The sequence below is a fragment of the Pelobates fuscus genome, chromosome 12 (genome assembly GCF_036172605.1).
Source record: "Pelobates fuscus isolate aPelFus1 chromosome 12, aPelFus1.pri, whole genome shotgun sequence".
NCBI classification, from domain to species: domain Eukaryota; kingdom Metazoa; phylum Chordata; class Amphibia; order Anura; family Pelobatidae; genus Pelobates; species Pelobates fuscus.
Window position 1 is genome coordinate 26,733,895 of NC_086328.1, and position 13,020 is coordinate 26,746,914.

The window sequence follows — 13,020 nt, forward strand, 5'->3', positions numbered from 1 at the left end:
AAAAAAAAATAACCTTTGTCCCTCTCAATCAGCATAAAAAAGCACATTGACAGGATGAGGAATAAAAGAAATGGAAAAAATAATCAGTGTTATCTTGTAAAAAATGGACTAAAGTACTTTAAGGTGGTCAGTCACAATGAAAACTAGTGGATCCAACTGGTGCATCGCAATGGTAACTCCTCCCATTTTAAATTTGCGCACCACATGTTAGACGGAACATGTTTCTGTTTCCCCTTCTTTAATGGGAAGGGTGTCCTGCCTAGAGTGGACTGGATTGTGAGTGAGGTCTTCACTAAAGCTTTTAAAACTTAAAATAAAATGAAGAATCACTTAAAAAAACAGATTAACACGAGTTACAGTTTTACAGTTGATTTTCAATGTTTTGTTCAATGGTATAATTTCCAGAGAAGATGGTTCACTTTTAAAGTAAATCTCTGGGAGTATCATGTAATAATTATCAAATTTCATTAGAGCCTTTAAAGTACTGGCAGAACATATTTTTTCATATTTGCTGTTATATAAATCTTAAACATCATTTAGGAAATTGATAGTTTTGGTTGACTACAACATGTTTTCATGTCGGAGACAATAAATAAGTTCCACAGAAAATTGCATACTATAATTAACATGGGCTTGATTTATAAAAGCCAGTAATTCCAGAAAATTTCCCTTAATCATTTGTTATTCTCTATGTTAGCATTATAAAACTCTGTTTTTAGACTCTTTATCTGTGATAAGTCGACTCTACATAATTTTATAGAATTGTGACAACTGTATTCTTATAATTTATTTTTAGGCTGAAAATTACAATACTCGGTCAGTGGTTACCTGAAAGAACCCCAATGCAGTTTCTTCCTGTAATTTGTGAATGTATCTTGGACTAAAGTCCTATAATTTTCTGAAAGTAAGCTATTTACAATATTTGTTACCTGAAGTGTTAGATGTACCATTTCTTATATCAAAAAGTGTTTCAGATTAGTGATGGCTTTCCTTAGCATACTTGGTATCGGTGAGCTATAATGCTCAGTCATCAAAATAAACTATTAGAATTTTAGAAAGAATGCATAGAATCAGACACTTGACTCCAAAATCATTAAATCAAATCTAAGCTGAGATTAGATCAGTTGAACTATGAATTCTGTCCTGAAACACCATCTCAATATACTTCTTCTTTGTTCTTTATGGTGTCCAAGTTCTAGATCTTGATTGCAGGTAGCACTACAGACAACAGTTTTATTTGAAGCATGAAATTCTATGCTATGATCTTAAATGTGTAGGTACTGTTTGCTCAAACCATGTATGTGCCCACAGAACCATAGCCTTCAGGAAATTCAACATAATTCTGGAGACCTAAAAAAATCAGTTCAGGTATACTCATGACAGATAGGGAAATTAGAGAATAATTTTGCAGGGAATCTCCTTCTTCCTCAGAATTATTCCTATTTTCTCTTCTTTTACCTTTCCAACCTCTTCAGATCTCTTGCTTCACCTTGATTGGTCATGTGTTGAATTTCTCCAGGTGTGACTCCCAAGTTGAGGGAGTGGCTTCAACAGATTCCAGGTGGGACATCTGAGATCACTGTCCAGAAGAGTGCAGTTCTAGGAACAGCTAAGATATTGCGCAGAACCCTCAAACTCCCAGGCCTCTGGTAGAGGACCCAAGAATGAGGAATAAACATACCAACCAGGAGTGGCAAGAAATAAAAAAAAAATATATATATATATATATCCCCTAAAATATAGGCTTGCATGTTGTCTTGGGTCGGCCATTGGATAATAGCATTACAGGGTGAAGGACCGTACTCAAGTTTTTGTTGTTTCCAAAATACATCTATCTCTTGTGGTATTGTCTTACTGGGACATGGGTTTAATACATGGGGTTAAGTAGGTAGAGTCAAACCCCAGGGGTCGAGTCTACTGTCACACCATCTTGATAATACACCAGTTGCCACTAGCTGCAGTGAGTAAAGATAATGTCACTAATATTAAAAACTACACAGTTAAGACTGTAGTTCATTCCTCTATGATGTTGAAGGAAACATTATGTCTTGAGTAATGTATACAAGCCTATCTAGTATCTGGGTGAGGTCAGAAGCAGCATACAGGGCGAGAACAGCTGCAAAATGGAAGAGAGCCAAGATGTTAGATTTTAAAAGTATATTTGTATTGATTTGTATGTAATCATCCTACTAATGGAAGCTTCAATTAATTAATCTCTGGCCTGCTGTTTTGGACTTTGCCCAAGATAAAGTCCAAAAAATCTCCTTTAAATTCCTTATAATATTCAACTAATATTAAATATACACATAATAGACATAAAAAAATGTTGCAATGGTATTTTGCCTATGTTGTCGACTGCAGAATATTGTTAAGAGATGTAATACCCCAAATCCACCTACACAAATATCCATGCTTGCACCCCAATGTCCAGAATTTAGCCACTCGATTTAGCTTACTTTCTGGTGTACAGGAAATAAGCTCCTATAGAATATACTGACAGCACATGATAGCTTTAATTAATGGAAATCATTTCAAAGAGTTCTAATATGACTGCAGGGTCCCACTGCTCTGACAACAGGCTTGTTGATTTTTGAGAATGATATACTTTAAATTGAGTTTTAATGAAATTAAAAATCCATAATTTCAGGAATATATATATATATATGAGTCCTAAGCACTACCAAGCCTCAATAAGCAAACCGGTAACCAACCTCATGCTGATGATTTGCATTAACAATGAAACAGCTGTCCATGAATGGTTCGCTGGCTTTGCATATTTCCCTAAGTTGTGTGTTGAAAGCTGTTGTATACAGCAAACACAGACTCAAAGGAATCTATGTTTAAAATGGAATGAGGCAAAAGTGTGATTCTTTGTTAAACTAATTTGCCTATGCCCACCCAGAATCCTTTGCAGTAGTACCATCACTGCAGATTTGTGATTTCTGTGAAAAGCAAGTCTTATGGCTTAACTGGTGTGCAGATTTTTGTTTAACATTTTATTCACTATCCACAGACGTTTCAGGTGGAAGGGGTTTTCAATCACAATTTTTTCCCCACCATAACTTTTTTGCTTCCCAAGCACTGCCAAGCCTCACTAGCCAGCCAGTAACCAACCTCATGATGATGATTTGCATTAACAGCAGTAGTAACATCACTGCAAATTTGGGATTTCTGTGGTATAAGCAAGTCTTATGGCTTGACTGGTGTGAAGATTTTTGTTTAACATTGTATTATATATACACACACAAACACATATATATATCTTGATAGCTCTGCAACTCTCTATGATTAGTTCTACCATGAGAAACTATATGAAATCAATAGTAAAGATGTCCTTTTTTGGTTTAGTATAGTACTTGTAGCCATAAAAATATTTTCGTGAAATCTTCACTAAATTTGACTGCAATGTAGGGTCCATTATAAAGGAATTAAGCAATGAATTCCTGGAGTAATCTGGAAAAAAAAATCTAAATTTGGATTAGTCACTATAGAAAATAGAAGGCTACGTACGTAGGCTCTGAGCATTTTAGCTCAGTCCCAGTTTGAAATTTTAATATATTTATGAATGCAATTGCATGGGGTACCACTTGTCTCACGTAACCCTGTAGCACTCAGTATTTATCAGCACAGTATTTATCTGCAATAAAATTGGAAAAGCAAACCTTGAAGTTGCAGGTGTGTACTAAAATCCCAATGAAGCCCAGTCAATATGAAGATATTCCATCAGTGTCCTAAACTATAGTTACAAGGCAAATACCACATTTGCAGTAATGACCAGTCATTGGATAGAAAATAACCAGTTCAGTTGACTAATCTATAATCCTTGATTAACAAACAAATGCTGTGTTTAGCGACAGTGAAGCATCAGACTTCATTTGCTTTGTTGCCTGTGTCACATTTACCTGCAGAATACAGACTTGGTACAGAATACATCCGGCTTAGCTGAAATGGCTACTCAGGTTAGAATGATCTAGAAAGGTCGCCCCAGGCACCCGCAAAAATAATATTTACTAACGATATCATCTTTATGACATACTCATATTGACTGTGTTGGGATTCCACTGAAATTACAACCCTGTCAAATTATATAAAGAGACAAAGTAGGGACTACCTTGTCTCATTATTTTCCCTCCATGTAACACACCTTGACAGTAGGCAGAGCTATCGCTTTTATACTGTATAATTTCCCCCAGCCATCACCACTGATTAGCTCTTTCTAAGGAGGACCCCACTCATAGGATCCTCCATAGGCATCAATGCTGTACTCTTGCACATGCGCAAGAGTCCTGCAGTGATGTTGGCTCCTGGCAGCTAAAGAGTCAAGACAATGGCGGCAGCCATGATGGACAAGTTTAGGTAAGTAAAACTCATCTTTCCCTCTCCCCATAGCCACCTTGCTCTCTGTGGTGATGTAACTATTGGGGATCTTTGCAAATTATTAGTGAAATATTGGTTTTAGACCAAACAGTTGTTGCTCACTCAACTTTTATGACTGGGACAACATATCATTCTTCAAGGTTCTCTTTTTGTTTTGGACTTTACTCTTGTTGACACATATAAGAACTAGCCAATGGCATGCAGAAATTAACAGCTGGATCAAATGCAACAAAACAACCTAAAGTTTATATAATATAAATCTTCTTTTACTCACAATCTTGGACAATTTCATAATAACAGACCGTAATACTCATGAACAAGATATGCCATAGTTGAACATGGTTTATCAAACATTAATCTTGTGAAATTGATTGACAGTCACTTTTGAGACTGTGCCTTGTCCCCTATAATATTTGCATGCCTACAATATAAAGTGCTCAGGCCCCTCCAAGTACTTTTCTATGACCACCTCAAGAGGTCTTGCACAAGCAAGTTACAGACTTTAGAAAAATGAATATAACCAGAGAAAGTGAACTGGAGTCCAAGCAATCCTTAATTCACACATGTACAATATAAAAGATTGCAACGCAAAGGCTGCTTTTACTATTTTAATGTAAAATCTGGGGACAGAAGTGTTAACATTCTCTTCTTTCTGATTTTCATATAATGTGTTTCATTTTAGTAGAATATCTTGTATTATGGATCATTCACTGCTCTTTTTTTTTTTTATAGGAATCATCAATGAAAAGAATTCCAAACTCATCATGTCCTTCAAATATGAACTATTTGTGTTTATGTTTATTGAGCTATAAACTCACAGATCAGCTGCAAGTAAATATCCCTCTCTGGATGATGAATTGGATGGATAAAATCTGGATGTAACTAGAACAATCGTATTTTGTTGTCCGTGCTCCCTTTCACTTGTGTTACAATGCCAGAAAGACTAGGGGAAATGTTTGTGGATGTCTGGACTCCATTAATCTTATTATGGATTACTGTTCTTCCTCATATTTATATGGCTCCAAAGAACGATACCTTTGTACTGTCAACTCATGCACCAATGGAACTTAATGGAGTCAGTGATCAGCAGAAAGTATTAAACCGCTCCAAAAGGGGATGGGTGTGGAATCAAATGTTCGTGCTGGAAGAATTTTCTGGACCAGAACCAATACTTGTTGGACGGGTATGTTTTAACTTCTCATTGAATTACATTATCTGATTTGTGTGATTGTTTGCAATTATGGCATGTTATATTATGACTGTTTGGTGTGTAAATCTGCCTCCATTCTCTTTATTAGTTTGCCTTTATTGACAATGTAAAATAAAAAAAAATAATCACAGACAGAATTATCACTTCAGATCTCCATGCTATATTTATGCAGGCTTATTTTGCATTGGACTGTTCTTACAAACACTGTTATCTATGCCAAACAACAAGTTATGGTCTAAATAAGCCAATCCCGATGCTTGTTCTCCCCTCTTGGGGCTAATCAGCTGAGCTAATCCTGTCCCCAAATCTAAAACCAGCCCTAGCTCTAACTTTAATTCCTAAACCTAACTTTAGAATAACTATATTATAAATTGTACAAAATTCTGCAGCAAGAATTAAAGGAAAATAATACTATCCCAGTCTTCTATAAACTTTCATTAACCACTCAAGATTTGACGTTCCCAGTAACAGATTTCTGATAGATATTACAAGATAGTATGCATGCACCAGAAATAGACTCTATAAGGCTATCAGAATTAAATATATTCATAACTGCTAGACTTCATAGCCTAGAAATGTTATCCCTGATGAAATATTAGGATCAGTCATGCCTTCATAATGATATATGGTCCCTTTAAATAATCAACTTCATTCAATAATGTATGGAGTAACTGGATGGCATTTCCTAAGTGCTTTTAGCTTACATGTTATCTCAGATTGTGAAATCAGCATATTCGTGAACTTTGATTATTACCTCAACACCTAATGGGCTAACTAATGTTTCTCGTAAAGATGACCAAAGTTCACGTTTGTGTTGGACCATTAAGTGAATCTTATTCTGACCGGTCTAGAATGTTGTATGCAGACCAATTTGCATCCACTTTGGTAATTACAGCAATTTGCTACATTTACAAATTATTTTTTGTATAGAAATAAAATTGACCAAACATTTAAAGTATTAAGCTTTGATCACACACTAAAATATATATCAGCATTGCCGTTTCAAAGGATAGAAAGGAGATCTCACATTTTACATAGATACATGTTTTACTCCCTTCAAAAAGAATGCAATCACTATATATTACTAGGCCAAGTCTGAGCCATTAGATTGATTTATTAAATAGAACTTCACAGTATGAAAGCATATAAAACGTCTAGGTGTCTAATACAGAAATGGGTGATAGAAATACATTAAGCATAAAAGCATAAAAAATTAATTTATTTTAGAAATTCTATGTTTTAGCATATATTGATGTTCCGTTATATCTGATGTTTACTAACGGAGGCCACACAATATAAAAATATTGTTGCAAATAAAAAAACACACTAAAATATGAATGTAGATAATTAGACCCTTGTAGTAAAATCTAGTTATTCTATATATTGTTTGTTGCAGTCTTGCAGTCAGTGCAAACCTCACACTGTATAAACTCCGAAGGAGGCATTAATTCTGAGGAATTTAATGATGCAACGAACAAGATGAAAAAAAAAAGATCTAAGTTAAAATTAAGGCATCCAGTGATTTTTACACAAAACAAGACAATCATATTCTGTGATATAGTAAGATGTTCATGATTGTTCACACTAGATCATTAGTGCACCTGTAGACAAGTCACAGAACCTACAGAACTCGTTGTGTGTTACAATAATATAAGCTTAGTTTGTTCTTGGAATATATCATGCTGTTCGATAATTATACACAAAAAAGGTTTAATCTACTACAGTTGCTTTTAAAGTGAACATTTGAAATAAACTTAGACAAAAGACTGTTTGCCATTGTAGCAAGTAATTGTCTCTCTTTAACACAAAGTACTTTTTTGGGGCAGACAATCTGTTTTCGTCTTAAAAGTTTTATCCCTCAAATAGAAATTGCTTACTAAAGAAATACCATTGTTAACTGTCACCAACATTTCAAGTAGCAGCTGCTTCCTGAAATACATTTTCATGCTGAAATTAAAAGAAGACAGTTGTGAATTGTATGCTGGCATATATATAGCCCCAACTTATTCCGCAGCACATTACTAATATAGGCTATATCAAATTTAAATATTTAAACAGTATTACTCTTTGTATTTTCACATTTTATATCTAGGGATTGTCATACCTCCCAACTCCGCTATCCTAAGAATCAGAATCCTGGTGGGAGGGAGGTAAAGGGATGCTTGATGAAAATACACAAAATGCTGCCTGCCCACCCATCACTCACATTGGTCCACTGAGGGCAGGACATGCAGGGAGCACTGTTTCTGTAATTGCACGGGTGTGTTGTATGTAGTGTTTGATTACTAGGATGTATGTGCATATACACATACACCGCCACATACATACACATATATTTTCACAGATATCCATACACATTGACACACACACAGATACAAACACTGACACATGCATACATATTTAAACAGATACACATACACATTGACACACAGATACACACACTGACACATTGACACACACGCACAAATAGATGGACACTGATGCATACACACCCTCAGACACACACTGATACACATATACATACATATAAACACATTGGCACACACATAGAAACATTGACACATAAATACTCATACACTGACACATGCATAAATACACACTAACACACACTCACACATTGACACATACATTTGTACACACACTGACATGCATACATATATTCAAACTGACACATACACACACACTCAAACAGACATATAGATATATATATAGACACACATAATTATATATAGACTCACTGACATACACACACTGACACAGATACACACACTGAAACACAGATACATACACTGTCAAACAGATACACACATATAAGAACACTGACACATACAACTCACACATTGACACATACATGCACAGATACACACATGTCATAATTGTTATATTTTCAGCCACCCTCCTGTTAACATACATTTTATGTGCATGAGGGTGGCTGAATCCTGCTACCAGCTGAGACTGAGTGTGCGGATTACTCCTTGCTCTCCCTTTCCTGTAGTGCTTCCTCTTTCTCCCTTCTCTACGGCACTATGTATGCAGCTGAAGGGAAGTGAACGATTCTCACTTCCTCCCAGACTGCCTATATTACAGCAGCCTGATTGCGCTGTTCAGCAATACCCATCAGGTGGCCCTAAGTGCATGGGCTATCCAATGGGCCCAACCCAAGAATGCTGGGCCTGGTGCAGCTAGAGTCCCTGCACCGATGGTAGTTCTGCCACTGCCTCTATGTTTAGCCCATCTCTGCATAGATTTGCATTTTTCTCTTTCATAATTGACAATATCCAATATTTTAGTTTTTCTCCATTTCCATGAAAAAAGTCGCATAACATGCTGAGTTTCCAGGGAACAGTTGTTCTTCTGGAGCAATAAAGTGTACATCTCCATTTGGGTCTTGTGCATGGAACAAAGAAAATTAAAGATATATTCTAGTGGGATGAAACAAAATTAAGTTTGCAGCTTGATATATGTTAGACAAGATAGGTAAAATTGTGGTGCTTTTGGTCCATTACGGGATGGTATTCAGTCAAATGTGAGCACTAGGATACAGATATCCATGTGTTAACAGAATGGGTATCAGTTACGTGTGAAATTTGGGGCTCATTTAGATGTATATCATTCCAAGATGGCTTTCTTTCAGATATTTTACCTTGATAAATACACACTTTTAGAAAGGGTATCCATGCAGTAATTTTAAATAAGTTGAATAATGGATGAAACACTAATTTTAACATATTCCCTGCTGTGTGTATCACTTTAAATCACCAAACTTATAAAAATATACACAGAACATTGATTGAAGGGTGTTAAACCGGGCAATCGTAGCCCTGTTACCTGATATACTTGAGTTATAATTATGAGCTTAATCATATTTTTTTGTTTAACTGCTTGAATGTGAAATTATATTTCCAGCACAGTAAACAACTGCTTGAAAAATAAATTGATAGCATTTCAAAAACTGCAAACACTAATAGGGACAAGGTCACAGTGGCAAGGGCTGCTTAATAAATAAACGATTAAATACGAATACCTCCCAGGCTTGGATTTGGGATCCAAATTAAGTGAGCTAGGTTATTTCTCCCAAGGACCAGTTCTGTCTGGTTCTACAGCAAACAGAAATGCATAAATGTCTTGTCTCAATCAAAAGCAATATTCCCTGCTCCCCTTGTTTTGAGTTTTAAATGTCAGAAGGTAATCTGCAGATAGAAGTATTTTTAGATTATCCAAATTAGTTTCAAGGTGATATATCTAAAAGATTTTATTCTACGTTTGATAACTGCCAAACCTTTAAATTGATTTAAACACTTTCACATCATCTTGCGTTGTTATAAATAAATATATTTCCAATCAGCCGTAATCTGCCTTTTAGCTGCTAAAAGACTATGCAATACTAGTAAGAAATATTCTGGTTTAAGGAGAAGATTTATCGTCATAGCTTTCCATATTAAATTCTTCACTTCCATCCAATAATTTGATCTATCTGAGCAAGACCAAAATATATGCAATATTCTGCACGCAGAAACCTGACAACGCCAACCGTTTGGTAATGATGATGAATAAAACTTGCTGGTCTACTCGGGCTGAGATACCATCTCATTAACAATTTTCTATGACATTCCCAGTGTGTAAGGGGGATTGCAGCTGCTTGGAAATCTATTAAACCACCTACTATCTCAGAAGTGATTACCCGGTTAGATACCACTAAAATGTATGAAGAAATGTCTAGTGATATGTCTAAATGTATTAATATTGGGGATAATGAGATCATGGTGCACCAAGAAATTGCCCTTGCCGAATGATATGGACAGATATGGAGAAAGTTATTATGGGTATACAATGTATGCACAATTGCTAGCCTTATGTTTCGATGTGGGATAAAAATGAAAGTTTTATGACTTATGACACCGATGTTATCTGCTTATATCACCTGGAGAGTTCTATCACTAAATTGTCTGATTTGCCCGTACCAGACTCTTTGTTTTTATGATTTAATCACTTAATTTGCTGCCGTTCGCATATGTTGTTCCTTTATATTTCAATGTCTTCATTGCATTTGTCATTAAAACTTATATATTTATATATATTTTTCTTCTTAATACTATTTTCGGTTACCAATTATAGTTATCTGAAGAATGTTATTTATTTAATAATATCCCTTAACCCCTTAAGGACACATGACGTGTGTGACACGTCATTATTCCATTTTATTCCAGAAGTTTGGTCCTTAAGGGGTTAAAGAAGCACAATGGGCTGTGGTGGTTATGGTGCCAAGACTGCCCTGGCACATGCCAATATAAGTAGTTAAACCATTTTATAATGATTTGACTACTTACCTGGGGTATGCTAGTAGCTCTTCTCTGCCACCACTACAGCTGTTTGAACTGGGCCCATTAGAGTATGACTTACCTCATTGGCTGAGAGCAATCAACTGACACTCAGCCAATGAGCTAGCTCTACACTGCAGAAATTAATACTGGAGAGCTAGCAGAATCTTCCAGCTCCCTATCAGCTGTAGGGGAGACAGGAAATGGCCCACAGCACATCCCAGGTATGAAGTCAAAACATTCTAAAATGGTTTACTGCTTAGAATGGAGGGACTCCAGGGAACTTTTTGCACCATTACCACTACAGTACGCTCACTGAATATGGTGTTTGGAGTGTTTGTTTAACTTAATTGACAAACATCATTAACAAATATACCTATTAATGTGCATTTTCAATTAATGAACTAATTATTGTTGTTTCACTCATCCGGTAAGCATTGATAACAGCTATGGTCATCTTAAAGTAATAAATGTATTTCAGCATCATCAATTGTCAGTGAAATCTCTAGGTTCAAGCTGGAATCCAAGGGCTTAACAAGTGATTGCAAGACTATAAAAATATATCTTTTTTTTTTTTTAGGGGGGGGGGAGCTTTTATCTGCTGGCACCAACTGTTTTGTCCATTATCACTCCCCAGGAGGTATCTGGGAAAATTAAAATTCTCAGATAACGCTACTGATTTAAACTAACTTCCAAAATTTCTTTCTACAAGCAGTCAATCAAAACGTAGAGTTCCGTACTCAGTTGCTATTCTAATACACTGATTTTTTTTTTTTGGCAACCTATATAAAAACAAGAGGACCTGGTTTTGCTCTCGAGACTCTGATCTATATCAAGTCTTGGCTGAAGTTACAAAAGTAGCCTTTTGTATCTTAGGACTGAGGGAAGTAAAGCATTGTCCCCTATTCTGTTCTGTTCTGACTCTTACCATCTCCTTTCTCCCTTCTCTGTTTAATAACCCTGCATCCTATTGCCTCCTTAATCCCTTTCATAAAGCCAAGAAACCACAGGGAGCATTTTTCAATGTATGATAATGATTTTTACTTATACCACTGGTATGTTGGATAATAGGGATTTAAGATGTGGTGCATGGTTACATAATATATTAGAAGCAGTTAAATCTATGTGGCTATCTAGCTTGAAGAAAAAAGGAATGTTTGCAATTTTATTCTTGCAAGATTAATGGCATTTGCAGAAAATAAAAGTGACCCACAGAGATAAAGAAATTACACAACACATCCGATAATAGCATACATATTCTCACCTACCACTTTTCATACACATCACTAACATCTTTATTATATTGATCCAGACAGGGAAACAAAACGTACTGACATACGCACACACCACACATACACACACACACGCGTGCGCTAAAGAATGAATCAATCAATAAATAGAAGCATCTGATTGAGATTGCTCGAAAATATGTCACTAGATTTAGAAACTTATGTTAGAGTCCACCAACCAATGGCACTGTTTTCCTGAGTTGCTATTAATATTAACTATTTCTTTTGAAAACCTCTGTTTATGGGCAGATCCTAAACATATTTGTAGTACATACTGGCAACTTGCCTGCCAGGCATTCCCTTTATTTTATTAATGGCCAGCACCTTTATGCCCATTTTGTCCTCACCTGCTGACTTTGACTGGTGCAGTGGGGGACCTGTATTAGGTCCCCCACGTATGTTATTAGTGACTAAGTAGCAAAATCTGCCCTGACAATAGTCTTAATGACAGTGATCAGCCATTGGCATGCTAGACATGTATGGTGGGTGAGGGCATGAGGAAGGTTTAAACCTCCATTATACTAATGTAAGAGTCATATTGACCACCATAGTTTTTTTAACCCCTTAAGGACCAAACTTCTGGAATAAAAGGGAATCATGACATGTCACACATGTCATGTGTCCTTAAGGGGTTAAACTGTGTGCCTGCCAAGTACACCTTAGAGGGTAATTGGTAAAAAACAAAAACTAAAACATTCACCAAGAGCTTTTATTTGTTAAATCTGATGGGGTAATGTATCAAGAATCATGTAGATGATAAATGGAATTAAATTACTTAATCTGATGTTTTCAATGTAAAGGGTAGTTTTCAGTTTCAATAATCAAA

At 35.9% G+C, this 13,020-nt stretch overlaps 1 protein-coding gene across 1 annotated transcript in view; it reads left to right on the top strand.

Annotated features, from left to right (window-relative positions):
- The window catches only part of CDH8 (cadherin 8), a 314,476-nt gene that overhangs the window by 8,759 nt on the left and 292,697 nt on the right, over positions 1 to 13,020 (top strand). Inside the window, exon 2 of the mRNA XM_063438477.1 lies at positions 5,110 to 5,560. Within this exon, the coding sequence (XP_063294547.1) occupies positions 5,309 to 5,560 (252 nt within the window). The 5' untranslated portion in view covers positions 5,110 to 5,308. The remainder of the gene's footprint in view (positions 1 to 5,109; positions 5,561 to 13,020) is intronic.